Genomic DNA, 14434 nt, shown 5'->3' with positions numbered 1-14434 from the left:
TTCAGTCTTGTCCCCTCTCCACACTCACTGCCACCTTCCTGTTCTCCTCCAGGGAGAACCATTCAAGTCAAAAGCCTAAAACCTGGCCATTGTGGTACGAGCTTGTCATCCCAGCATTTGAGAGGCAGAGGCAAGGGAATGCTCTTGAATTTGAGCATCTAGTCTCAAATTGACTAGTAACATCTAGTCTCAATAATAAAACCTTCACAAAGGTCCTCTGTTTGCCTTGTTTTTCATGGTCAAGTCTCCCTGGTACCACCTAAGCATTTACGGAGGACTCAGCCTCCCCTCCACCAGACCCATCCCAGTCCCCTCTCTCCCTCAGAACTTCAGCCAAGGCCTCTGTGCTGTCCTAGGTTTTCAACCTCTTCCTCACAACCCACTTTCTACCCAGGTACCCAAATTGCCCTTTTAAAAAATGATTTGTTTATTTACTTCTTCTATGTGCATTGGTGTTTTCCCTGCATCTAGTCTGTGTGGGGATGTTGGATCTCTGGAACTGGAGCTACAGACAGTTGAGCTACCATGTAGGTGCTGGGAACTGAACCTGAGTTGTCCAGAAGAACTTTAACCACTGAGTCATCTCTCCATTCCCCTAACTATCCTTTTAACATACCAAATAATGACAGACCTGGAGACACCAGCCTGTCACCTCACTGCGTGGGAGGCTGAGACAGGAGGATCTGAAGTTCAAGGTCAGCCTGGGGATTTAGTGAGACCTTGTCTCTACAGAAAAAGAAAAGGGGAGTTGAGGTGTGGCTTGGTGGAGTAATACTTGCCTTGGTCCTATGTTCAATCCCTGTCGCCACAAACTAACTAGTTAAAAACAAAACTGCAGACCTCATCCCATGGCTCTTCCCGAAGTCCTCAACCAGATACCACTTCCCATGAAGGCCACTGTCTTTGCTGTGGCTTCAGAGGACTTGTGGACCAGCCCTAGGCTGCCCTTCTGAGGGAGTGTGGACCAGCCCTAGGCTGCCCTTCTGAGGACATGAGGACCAGCCCTAGGCTTCTGAGATCCTAGCAGCTCTGTCTTCCTGATTCTCTCTGGTTACTAGGATCCAGAACTGCTTCTCTGTCCCCAGCTCCTGTCAGGTTAGCCCCTTCTCATCCTGCAAATGATAGTTCCTCAGAGAAGCCTCTGACCACCTCTTCAAAGCAAATTGGCCTTGTGCCCATACTCCCCCTGGGTCTCTTTCCTTGTCAAAATTTCTGTCCGCTGTCTCTCTTTCAGTCTCTGTACTGTGCTCAAGGAGAAAAGCAGCCCACTCTGCCTACCTCAGTGACTCTGGCCAGCATCACTTTGCCCAACAGAGAAGGAAGCTCTTGAACCTGAACAGCACAAGATGGTGCCTTGCACTGGACTGGTAAGGCACAGCATGTATGTTCTGGCCATGAGGGCAGGGCAGCTGAGGGAACTGGAGGGGTTTCTATAGACTAGGGAGTGGAGGGGCCTCAGTTCCCACCAGAGGATGCAATTAGTTCATCGACATTTTCCCTCAGCCAGTGGGGAAGAGAACCCCACGAGGTTGATGGCTAAAGTCCCAACAGACTGGCCAGAAAAAAAGGACAATTCATAGAATGGGGTGGGGGGGCTTCCCTGCTAAGGGTGCAGCTATTGAGGTCAGAGAAACTTAGTGGATCCTTTAGAATGTGAGTCCCAGGGCATCCCTGTCCCTCACGTACCCGCAGGGACTCTAGTGGGTAATGCAAACTGGTTCACAGAGAGAGAAAGTGGTACCTGCACACCTAGGGCTCCAATTCCATGGAGGAATTTGAGCAGTCTATGTATTACAGATGAACCACGCAACTTCTATCCTAGTGGCTGCTGGGTATTTCATTTATTATGAGTCTAGGGCATTTCAGCCCAAGGTGACCCTGTCTGCTGGCGACCTGACCAGTCCCTTCACCCACCTATGGGTACTAGAAGGGAAAATGTAGCACAAATGACCACATTTTCAGCCACCAATGAAACTATACAGGCAAATGGGATTTTTTTTTTCAGCAGCCAATGAACGTATGCACACAAAGGACACACTCACCCACGCGTGGAAATGGCACCAGAGCGTCTCCCACCATGTGTGGGTTCTGTTGATGTTTTTAATATGAGAGAAGGTGGTGATTGTTAAAGATCTGAAAAGACAAGCATCGCAGAGAAAGAGTGGCTCTGACCGCTCGTCCTGACCCAGGCGTCAGAACACAGCAGCTTCTGGTGTTAGCTTGCAAGAGCCCCTCTTTTCCTCTTTCTTTTTTTTTTATGTGTATGTGAATGGGCTCACTCCTACTGGGTCATGTGATGTGTGTGAAGGTCAGAGGACAACTGACAGGAATCAGCTTTCTCCCTCTACCCTGTGAGTCACCATGATCAAACTCAGGTTGTCAGATGTGACGACAGGTACGCTGAGCCCTTGAACCATCTCTCCTGCCCTGTACCCCTATTTTAACAGCTAGGCCTGTGATATACTGCTCCCATTTTCCGCTACAGAGCCACTCTTACCAGACTGCATTAGACTCCGGTTGGGGGAGAGGTGTTCTCTTTGTTTTATCTTACTGCTTTTGTTTTGTTTTACTTTACTGATTGTGGTTCTGCTTGAGTTTTTTTTTGTCTTATTTTTTGTGATTGTTTTATTTTTTTGATATTGTTATGTAGTTGTCTCACACATAGCTAGACTAACCAAACTACGTAGCACAGGTTGACCTCCTGTCTTAGCCTCCCCACACATAGCCTAGACTAACCAAAATATGTAGCATAGGTTGACCTCCTGTCTTAGCCTCCCAGGTACTGGGATTACATACATCCATGGTCACACCTAGGTATGAGATTTCAAAGGGTTTTGAGTGGACATAGGGAGCACTGCTGTTTCCAGTACTCCCTCATCTTCAAGGTAGAAAAGAGGCATCCTGAGGATTCAGTTACCTCCCAGAGAAGTCTTCCTAGTCATATGGTCACCAAGAGCAGAGCATTGAGAAGCGCAGGCCATGTAGGCAGGAGTACAAACTGTTCATCTGGGAGAATGGAGAGTTCTGTTCACACACACACACACACACACACACACACACACACACACAAATGTACATAGGCACAAGCATTCACATGAGCATGCATGCACACACAGGCATACCACACACACACACACACACACACACACACACACACCTCGATCTTTCTAAACTACAGCCCCTAAAAACTTATTTCTCTGTGTCACTGTTAGCGTCAGGAAATGACATTCTCCCTCGGGAACTACCTTTCCTGGGGACAGACTTGGCCTGTAAAGCACATCCCTCTAGGCAAAAAAATCCTTAAAAATACTTAAAATCCATGAGAAAGATGTGGAGGCCAGCATCCAGGTAGATACTTGGATGCCCTAAAAACCTTTGAAATGACTGGAAGGGAAGGGACTGATGAATGACAGGTGTTTCCTCAGAGGATAGAATACCCTGCAAGCTGCAAAAATCAAGTGACATGGACCAGCAGGTGCAACACAGAGAGCAGATGCCACACAACCATGGTGCTGCTTCAGCCTCAGGAAGAGACTGCATGCTTGCTAGTGGCAGCTCTGGGACCTGCTTACCTTCGCTGACACCCCCCCATGCCATGGGGATCATACCCAAGGAGCTGGAATGATACCGTGATCTAGAGAATGGGAGGCCCCAGATCCCAGCTGTGCCCCGCTAGAGTGACAGAGTTAGCCTGAGCCAGTGCCAGAAAGATCTTAGCAAAGAAATGGGCCGGAGATAGTTGTTAGGGCCTTGTTCATGGTGGCCTTGGAGAGGGGCTAATGTGTCTAACACAGGTATAGTCTCACCTTACTCATACGTACACACACACACACAAGCATGCACGTACGCACATACACAATGCAAACATATACTCACACACACATGTGCATGCACACACTAGTAGCCCTTCCATTTACAGGCCTCTGAGGAGCTGAGAAGGAATCCCAGTGGAGCTGTCTTGAGACTCATTTCTCATTGTTGACTTGACAGGACCTAGAATCACCTGGGACATATACCTCTGGTGTCCATGAGGACATTTCCTAAGACATTTCACTAAGGAGGGAAACCCCATCCTGACTATGGGCAGTGCCACCATGCAGGCTGGGGTTCCAGACTGGATAAAGAGGAGAGATCCAGCTGAGCACCAGCATTGCCTGTGTCTCTGCTCCCTGACTATGGATGAGATGTAACAAGCCGCCTTAAGCTCCTGCCGCCATGCCTTCCCTGCTGTGGCAGACTGTACCCTTGTGCTGAAATAAACGCTTCCTTCCTTCCTTCCTTGAGTTGCTTTTGTTGGGTGTTTTGTTCCAACAGTGAGAATAGTAATTGACACACTCATTTAACCCTTTCTTCATTAGTGTGTGAAGAACAAGTGTTAACAGGTCCCCAGACCTAGCACAGCTGACGCCATGTTAGAGACACCAAGGCGCCATCCTGACCTAAGAGGCCAGGACAGAGGCATCAACACCAGCCAAAACAAGAACAAAGACCTGATCCATCATAGTCTGGAGTTCTGGGAAAGTCCCTAATGTACTAACTTTGCTTTTTGGCTTCTGTAGCTCCATGATTGCTAACTGTTTCTACTAACTGAAGTGTGTTGTGCAGGTTATGGTTTTTGTGTATAAAAAATCAAGAATGGCTACAGGATTTGGGCAAGTTCCCCGTGTGGCCAGTGACCAGCAAATAAAAGCTTTTTATTGACTTTAAGAGTCTGTGTGATCTCTGAAGGAGTTACCGTGCAGCCAAGGACATCTGGAGTAGATCCCACCAGAGGGACAGAGGGAATCAGCACTGAGGACACATTGCCTTTCCTGGAGACCACTTACATTCTGTATTCTAGAATAAATGCCTTTTGTTGTGTTTTCAATTTTTAAAATCCATGAGAGACAAAGCTTGAACTGCAAGGACAGCTATGGGGGTGTGAAATGTTATAACCCTTGCCAGGTAGAATTCTTGGTCAGAGGACAGACAGAGTGCCAGGGCCTCCTTTGATTTCCATGTTACTTAGCTGACCATAAGAATTAGTATATAAATCATGAAAAGCCAGGTGTTTCGGTGTGTGCCTGAAATCCTGGCACTCAGAAAGTTAGAAGTTTGAGGGTCAAAAGTTCAAGGTCAAGAGCTGGAGAGATGACTCAGTGGTTAAGAGCACTGGCTGCTTTTCCAGAGGACCCAGGTTCAGTTCCCAGAACCTTCAAGGTGGCTCACAAATAACTATAACTCCAATTTCAGGGGATCTGATGTCTTCTTCAGACTTCTGTGGGTACCAGAAACACCTGTGGTACACAGGCAAACAGGAAAGTCTGCTTCCGAGGCCATTCCCTCCCATAGTCTTGATTCACCGGGCAGATGCATTCTTTTTTTTTTTTTTTTTTTTTTTTAGGTTTTTCGAGACATGGTTTTTCTGTAGCTTTGGTGCCTGTCCTGGAACTAGCTCTTGTAGACCAGGCTGGCCTCGAACTCACAGAGATCCGCCTGCCTCTGCCTCCTGAGTGCTGGGATTAAAGGCGTGCGCCACCACCGCCCGGCCAGGCAGCTGCATTCTTGATCCACATGCTCGACAAACATAACACACACGTAAGACAAACCTGGCCAGGACCAGCGGGGCTCCTTCATGCATTCTCTACCTGGTCTCAGGTTAGAGTCAAATGCGAGTTTGAGAAACCCTAATCCTTGCAGCCCCAAGCCAGATCCCAGATTAGATTGGTGGCAAGGAGCCAGGGACTGTTTAAAAAGCTTCCTCAGGATCCATTTTGATCCATTTGTGGCTGGGGACCACATTCTCTCTGAACAGAGAAAGGCAGTCTTGCTGTATTCTTGATGGTGTCTCCTTGAGTCTTCAAGGCTATCCTTGAGTTCATGATTCTCCCACTTCTGTCTCCTGAGTGCTAAGATTACAAGTGTGAATCGCTGTACCTGGTTCTCCTTCTTCTTCTATGTCTTCTGCCTTCTGCAGTTCCCGTATTCTCGTGTACTGACCATTTTCTGAACTGCTGCTGTTCTTCTTTCCCTCCAGGGTAGATGATAGAGAGCCAAAGGAAACAGGCTAACCTTTTCCCATTCGTTCATTTATTTATTCATTCAATAAATTCATTACTACAGCACTCATCCATACAATGAAAGAAAGGCCGCAATATGAGCAAATCTTATTTTCATAACTGGGAAGTTTTACAGGACAAGTGTCTATATTCTGTCAATTATGTTTTAAATAAATGCTGATTGGCCAATAGCCATGCAGGAAGTATAGGCGGGACAACCAGACAGGAAGTAGAGGTGGGTCAATGAGAACAGCAGAATTCTGGGAAGAGGAAAGCTCCCTCTGCAGTCCTGTCCAGACACTGAAGAAGCAAGATGTGACTACTGCCTTGCTGGAAAAAAGTACTGAGCCACGTGGCTAACACAGATAAGAATAATGGGCTAATGTAAGTTATAAGAGTTAATAAAAAGCCAGAGCTAATGGGCCAATCAGTTTATGATTAATGTAGACCTCTGTGTGATTTCTTTGGGACTTAATGACTATGGGAACCAGGCAGGAGAGAAACCTCAGACAACAGAGAAGGAGCAAATAGAAGCTATTTTAAAATCTGTTTTCTCCTTCTATTCTCCCATTGCCCTGTTCTTCCCCTAGTGTCAGAGAGTGAGGAACCTGCCTCTGTCCTCTCTGAGATATCAGGACTGGATATCTACATTCTGCAAAGCCAGGAGTCCCGATCTCTAAGCCATCATCAGCCACACCCAGAAAACCCATGTCCTGAGATCTTGGTAAAGAGGCAGAGAAACTACACACGTGGGCTGACATTGTCACCCCAGGTAGGTAATCATGGAGAAGCCAGGGGCCCAGTGCTGCAGTAACACCTGTTTGTAGTAGGACAAGGCAGCAGCCTGTGCTTAGCATTAATTTGTACAGTCCCCTGAATCCTCCAGACCAGTTCACCACCACCACCACCACACCTTCCGAGAGAATCAGCTGGGCCAGGAGAAAAATGTACCTCATCATGCTGGAAAGGACAACAGTGAACAGCTACAGGTCGCTGAGGGAGGAGATCTCTGTCTCCCTGTGGCTCCCAGCACCCATGCTGCCCCTCTTTGACCTGTGTGTCTCCTCTGATAACAGAATAAATGTGATTTTATTATTTTTAAGTCTTTCTCTTTTTTTTTTCCTCTTTTTTGCCACAAAAGCAGAGTGAAAAAGAAAAACCCTCCCTGGCTACAAGCAGTCTATACATTGGAGAATTACAGACAATCAGAGCCCTTAACTTGATCTAACTCTAATAAAGAGCAGTAGGCGCAGGATAACGGGATAACAAGGCACAATAAACACAGGTAGGAGTTACAGGTAAATTACATCGGGGCGACAGAGGCCAGCGTGGAGGGCTTCACGCCAGGCCTATTACAGTGACTAATCCGGTTAGGGGCAGTGATGGCTTCTCAGAGAGATCACCTGCCTCCCTCCTCCCAGTCAGCCTCTATTTTACCCTAACCATGTTTTTATCTTTATAGGCCAATTTGATTCCACTCCATGCTTTCAGAATTGAGTTTTCCAGATCTGTGACACAAATCTTTCTAATGGTTGTGATATCAAGACAGACCTTCCTGAATTACGATCCCCTATACTCCCCTATACTAGAGATACAATGCCCAACCCCAGCCTGCTATGGGGCTCCCTCAACCTGGTTCCTAAAGGCTTAAGTGTCCAAAAACAGGTGTCTTCACCTCCAGCAGAAAACAAAAAAGGGTCACAACATATTTACATATTTCTTTCTGTCCCCACCAAGCCCACTAGGCTAACTTTAGCCATAGACACACACACACACACACACACACACACACACACACACACCAAAAGCTCCAAGACTCTGCATTGTGCAAATAGCAGCCCCACTAGAAAGCATGCTGTCCCCTAGAGGACTCTCTGAGAATCTGCAACGTACGGCAGCATCAGGGATAGAGTCCCATGAAGGACCTGCCGGGGCTCTAGAACTCCCAATAGTCAGTCCCATCAGACTCCTGGTGTCTGAACAGTAGCAAATACACAGAGAATTCCTGCAACTCTAACCTAAGACTCCGAGTGCTGATTGCTAGTTCGTTCTTTTGAGACTGGGGTGGGGAAGGGCATACAGGGATAACAATGGCTCAGTCATTAAGAAACCTCAAGTCTCTCCCAGAGGACTGGAGCTTATGTTCCAGAACCCACATCACAGAGCCTACAACTGCCCATAACTTCAGCCCCAGGAGGGGTCCAACACCATCCTTGGATATCTTTACACATCGTCTGAACACACACAGACTCACACATATAAATAAAAAAGGAAAATTTTTTTTTTTAAGAAAATTGAGCTCCTTCCCACAATCCCTCGCGCCCGTCCTTTCCAGCTTGGGCCCGGCAGAATGGCTCCCGCAAAGAAGGGTGGCGAGAAGAAGAAGGGCCGTTCTGCCATCAACGAGGTGGTGACCCGAGAATACACCATCAACATTCACAAGCGCATCCATGGCGTGGGCTTTAAGAAGCGTGCTCCTAGGGCACTTAAAGAAATCCGGAAATTTGCCATGAAGGAGATGGGGACTCCAGATGTGCGGATTGATACCAGGCTCAATAAAGCCGTCTGGGCCAAAGGAATAAGGAATGTTCCATATCGTATCCGGGTACGTTTGTCCAGAAAACGTAATGAGGATGAGGACTCACCAAACAAACTCTACACATTGGTAACTTACGTGCCTGTTACCACATTCAAAAATCTACAGACAGTCAATGTGGATGAGAACTAACCTACTGAATCTCAAATAAAGTTGGAGAACAGCCTTCAGGTTTTGGTTTTTCTTTTTGTTTTTTTTTTTGCCCCACTGGGGGAAGTTTTGGTAGTGTTTAGAATAGGGTCTAAGGAGTATTGTTGGGAGTTATTTAATTGCTGCTTTGGGTACTTGGGAAATCGGGATTATGTGATGTGTTCTTTTCATAAAAATCAATTGTGGTTTTGATTTTTTTTCAAGACAAAAAAAAAATTGAGACAAGGTCTGGTCCTCAGGTCATAGGCTGGCCTCAAACTCATGATGATTCTGTTGGCTCGGCCTCCCAAGTGCTGGCATTCCTGGTGTGGGTCACCACTTCGAATGTTATGGCTCTGTTTTATATGCAAAAGCACTGCTGGGAAAACACTGGGGGTTTTGTTTTGTTTTGTTTTGGACTAGTGTATGCATGGAAGGCTGCAGTCTGAGCCTTTGGTGCTTTCCTAAAGGATGGCGGGAACTCTGGAAAATCAGAAGACCACCAGGAACACAGTTCAAGTCCTCGGGATGACTCATCATGGGAGTAAACATCACAGGTAGGGACCTTGCGTAGTCACACACTGGCATTTTGGTGGAGATCCCAGGTCAAAAGGTCACTACAGTCAGCATCACCAACACCAGCATCTTCCTCTGAAATCCTAATATCCATTTGAGATGCATACTCATTGAACTTGTCTTGTTCCAGGGGTCACTGCAGACCAGCTGGTAACCAGCATAGGCTTGTGCAGAGGGCAGCAAAGGGGGCATTTATATAACCAGACCCTCTTCAGCTGCACCTGCAGTGACCCCTGGTGCATGACAAGGTCACTCAGCATCTTAGGTTTTGTACAATACTGGACACACGACAGGCCTCCTAGGATTACAATCTTTGCCTCACAGATTGTGAAGTTTTGTTTTCTTGGGGGAGAAATTATTTGTTCTATTTTGTTTGCTACAGCATCTCATGTAGCCCAGGATGGCCTCAGATTTACTCTGTAGCTGAGGATACCTCTGCCTCTACCTCCTGAATGCAGAGCTGGCAGGCTTGCATCATCACGCCTGGTTTATTCAACATGGGAAACAAACCCCAAGGCTTTGTGTATCCTAGGCAACCACTCAACCAACAGCTGCATCCATAGCCCCTCAGTCAATACACACCATGCTGGGCAACGCTGGTCCTGAGCTGCAACCCCAGCTTTCTGTCCTGGAACTAATTCTATAGACCAGGTTGGCTTCAACTCAGAGATCTACCTGCCTTTGCCCCCCAAGTGCTGAGATTAAAGGCATGTGTCACCACACCAGGCCTGTCCCCGACGTTAATATTTTAAGGCAGGACCTCTCTCTTGCCGTTTCAGTGTAACTGGCTTGTTCGTAGACCTCTGGAGATGTCCCCTCTGCCGTCCAGTGTAACAGGTACACATTACCATGCCTAGATTTCTACATGGGTGCTGGGCATCCAAACTCAGGTCCTCAATCTCGCACAGCAGACATACCACCAATTGAGTCAGAAAAATTAATTCCATGTATCCACTTGACTGGGTCACAGTACAAAGATACACACTCAAACACTATTCTAGATATATCTGTGAAGGCAGGTTAAGATAAGAATAGTCCCTAAGGTCATGTGCTTTGAGCCAGTCAGCTGTTCCCCTATACTGGGGTGCGCTTTATCTAATCAAGTGAAGAGCTGAAGAGGACCAAGATTGACCTCCTGAAGCAAGCAGGCATCTCATAGCAGGCCATTGCCAGACTTCTGCTGTGACTGGCTTTCTCCCTGCTCCCCAGCCCAGTAGATTATCTGGGAGATTTTTTGACTCACCAGTTTCCAGAATTCTGTGAGTCAAATCCTCAACACACACACACACACACACACACACACACACACACCACATGCACACCTTGTGAGAGGGCGGGGCTTAGGGCCCGAATGACACTGTTGACACCAACCTTCCTTCTTGGGTACAGTCCCAAGCACACCAATAGGAATGAGAAATACGAAGACTCCAAGTCAGCTTACCAGGCACCCCAAAGTAAGAGCCAAGAACCTTAGGAGATATCCAAGAATGCCTTAGGGTCCCAAGGGATCCTGGGACTGGCGTTAGTTGTAGCCTGATCTGAACTGGAATCTGGTTCCCTGGCATTATCTTTAGCTATTGGCAACTGCAAGGCTCCAAGCTCCGACTCTCATCCTGTGTAACCAGGATGTCTGCACCTTCTTCGGCAGGGGGGAGAAGGCTAGATTTTGGGAATCACCCTCCTTCCAAGGCAGGTGACCAGTCTACCCTTGTGGATCAATCAGGAGAGGCCTCATCACTCCCCCACTGAGCAAGAGCAGAAACAAACTCTCTGTTCCCTAGGGAGACCCCATTTTAGAGCTAACAGTCTGGTTAAGGGCATCTCAGAACCACGAACATAACAGGGAATGACAGTTCCTCCAGTGAAGGGTTCAGCCATAGAGAGCTGTGTTTGCACGGCATTGGCAGTGAGCCAGGAGGGCATCTGGAGGCTCCATACCAAACCCAGTACAGCTCGGGCAGCTGCCCGAGATCCACGAAGTGGCAGCAAACCAGATATTTGGGGTACAATTTATGTCTTTGGGATTCAAAAGACACAGTGCTTTTTAAAAACTGCTTACTCTTTCCTCCATGAAAGGAAATTCAGCAATATTCCTACTTAATCACACCCTAAATCAGATTGGAAATTTGAGAAGCACTGCCTGCGCCATCCAAATCCCTGTCCCCTGAAGGCAGGTTCACTCTGACACTGAAGCCTTGTGCAGTGGACCCTCCGTGTCCAAATGCACCCCATGTGAAATTATAGCAGGCTCAGAGTCACCATGTTCTCATCCATGAAGAACAGACTCCAGACAGCCAAAGCAGTGTCAGGGACCCTCGCCTGCATGGCGGAAGGGCTGAAGAAACAAAGAGGCTCCAGGACTCCAAGACAGGCTCACTTGTGTACTGAGCTTCTTTTATACTGGAGAGGTTCTGCTCCAGATCATGCACCCTGCCAGCCACCTTCTCCAGGACAGCTGCTGGTTCACATTGGGACCCAGGAGAGGATAAAGCAGAAGACCTGGGGTTTGGGTCTCCTGACTCCAAAATGCTCTCCCCTGTAAACTGCAGAGAGCTGGGATTCACCTACTGTTAAGTGAATGGTAGCAACTGTAGGATGAGTCAAGATGTATGACAGTGACCTTCACCTATCCCCTGACAGTCCCCTAAACCCTCATACACACTTTGCCCTACCTAGACAAGACTAATTATACACTGGAAAAGCTCTCTCTCTCTGTCTCTCTCTCTGTCTCTCTCTCTCTCTCTGTCTCTCTCTCTCTCTCTCTGAGATAGGGGATCCACAAAGAGGAAAGTCCTATAGTTTTCAGTTTACAGAAGCCTAATTAGAACACTAGCATTATTGTCTCCCCCTATAGGGTCATCAGTATCCCAAGAAGCTTGGGGACTGTGGCACAAGGTGCCCTCACCACTCTGCAAGTTTGACAGCTGGGAAGATTAGTTGCTGTCAACTTGGAGAATCTAGAATTACCTGGGAGAGGGGCCTCTGGGTATGCCTGGGGGGGTTATTCTTGCAGCTCCTGTTTCCTCTCCGTCTACTGATATCTCCTCTATGTCTAGATTCCTCCTCCTCCTCTTTCTCTCTCCCTAGAAATCCCACCTATACCTCCAACCTAGCTATTTGTCAGTCAGCTTTTTTACCACACCATTCACAGCAATACACCCTCACAGCATACAAACATCTCACAACATTTCCCCTTTTTGTCAAAATAAAAAGAAAAGGTTTTAATTCTAACAGCAAAACTGCATACAATAAAAACAATTATCAAGTAAGAATTGCATTCACAATGATCAGTTCATTTGTATTTGGTAAATTCAGAGAAAGTACTCCATTATATATCCTATCTTAGTGAGTTCAAAGTTTTATACCTAAATCACTTTCTATCATAACTTGTATTACCATCCTAAAAAAATCTTTTTAGATCTTAAAACATCTTCTTAGATAAACAATTTAAGCCTTTTTGTTTCTTAACCTTAGAAATTTTACATTTTAGCCGGGCGGTGGTGGCGCACGCCTTTAATCCCAGCACTCGGGAGGCAGAGGCAGGCGGATCTCTGTGAGTTCGAGACCAGCCTGGTCTACAAGAGCTAGTTCTAGGACAGGCTCCAAAACCACAGAGAAACCCTGTCTCGAAAAACCAAAAGAAAAAAAAGAAAAAAAAAGAAATTTTACATTTTATATGTTTATTTTTAATTTGGTAACAAGGAAAAATATAACTATATCTTGTCTTCAGCTCCATCAAAGTCCCAAGAAGGGTATAATATTACCCAAATAAACAAGAAGTGCAGAACAAACAACTTCCAGAACTATAGAAATGACAAAACAGCTGGCTACCTGGGCAGTCACCCAAGGTCTCTCTGCAATGCTGGGGCATCAATCATGGTCCCACATGCCCAGAATATATGATGGATTTTTCTGTGAAGCATGAATTTTGACAAACTGTCCTACCTTGTCTTGGCAAAGTTCAGCATGTCTTGGCAAAGTTCAGCAGTTGCCTTCTTTTGAGTCCTGCTTTTCCAATTTGGAAAGAAAACTGTCAGCAGTTGAGGCAAGAGCAGTTTCTGCACAGTGGCTAACTTTGCCACAATAAAAGCAACCTCCATATGGAGGTTCTTCAGTACCCATTACCCTTTTTAAAAGTAAATTGGTGCTGCCAGGAGCAAACTTGTCACAAGTCATGAAAAATCTTACGTTATTAAAACATCTTAAATGCCATATTCTGTAAGTCTCTGAAATGTTTGAAGACTACCTATCTAAAATATATCTGTTTAACCTTGAAAACATATCTAACATGACTAGAAGTTTGATTATTATAGATGACTAGCTATTCACCTGTTTCTTAATTATACATTACATTTTTAAATGAGCTGTATAAGGTATAATAACTTAAACAAGAGAAAAAGATATAGAATGTTCTAACAAAAAATAACCTTAAATTTGTATCAACATACAGAAATCCATACCAAAGTAAAATATTTGTGATTAATAGCTACTTTTTAGTTTAAAGTAGATTCAATAATCTACCCTTTTAGCCTGTCATTCCTATATCCCCTTTTTTTTTCTTTTCAGAAAGTGATCCTTAAATCTAACCTCTCTTTTTTAGTTTCTTCCCTTATGACCAGTAACAATTTGCAACCCACTCCCCTAAATGACAACAAACATCCACAACCCACCAAATGACCAAAAACACCCACCCTATTTCTTGGGAATGTGGGCATCATGTTCTCAAGACTGTTTCCTGTTGTCTGGGGGGGGGGATGATGGTATCTTTTGGGGACCCTGAGAAAATTGAGATAATGGTCAAGTCCTGGGAAAGCCAGCTGTATTGTTTTTGCTTGTTTGTCTAATGTTTATGTGATCAGAAAGTTTAGAGCTTATCTGAAGACTTGGCTAGATAGTCTGTGAGGCTGGGCCATCTCAGTTAGCAACTTTGAAGTTGTTATCCATGCAGAATTTTGAGGAACCTGCAACAGAGGCATTTCTCAGAGACTGGATCTCCTGGGCTACTTATCTTTATTGGTGTCTGGTTCCTTCTTCCTGAAAACACATAAAGTTCTAAAGGTAATATATATCTGCATAAATACAAGTATGGAATGTG

General features: G+C 45.9%; 2 protein-coding genes across 17 annotated transcripts in view; one reads left to right on the top strand and one right to left on the bottom strand.

Annotated features, from left to right (window-relative positions):
• Positions 1-14434, bottom strand: part of Rbfox1 (RNA binding fox-1 homolog 1) — a 2144901-nt gene that overhangs the window by 2012621 nt on the left and 117846 nt on the right. The window lies entirely within an intron of this gene.
• On the top strand, positions 8347-8800 carry LOC121463738 (60S ribosomal protein L31). The gene has a single exon (XM_041676177.1). It carries the CDS (start codon positions 8389-8391, stop codon positions 8764-8766), a length of 378 nt encoding a protein of 125 aa, XP_041532111.1. The 5' UTR covers positions 8347-8388; the 3' UTR covers positions 8767-8800.

This window comes from Microtus oregoni, unplaced genomic scaffold, assembly GCF_018167655.1.
Source record: "Microtus oregoni isolate MIOR12 unplaced genomic scaffold, Mior012 000027F_ref0000203, whole genome shotgun sequence".
Lineage (NCBI taxonomy): Eukaryota > Metazoa > Chordata > Mammalia > Rodentia > Cricetidae > Microtus > Microtus oregoni.
This window is presented reverse-complemented; position numbering and strand designations above follow the sequence as displayed.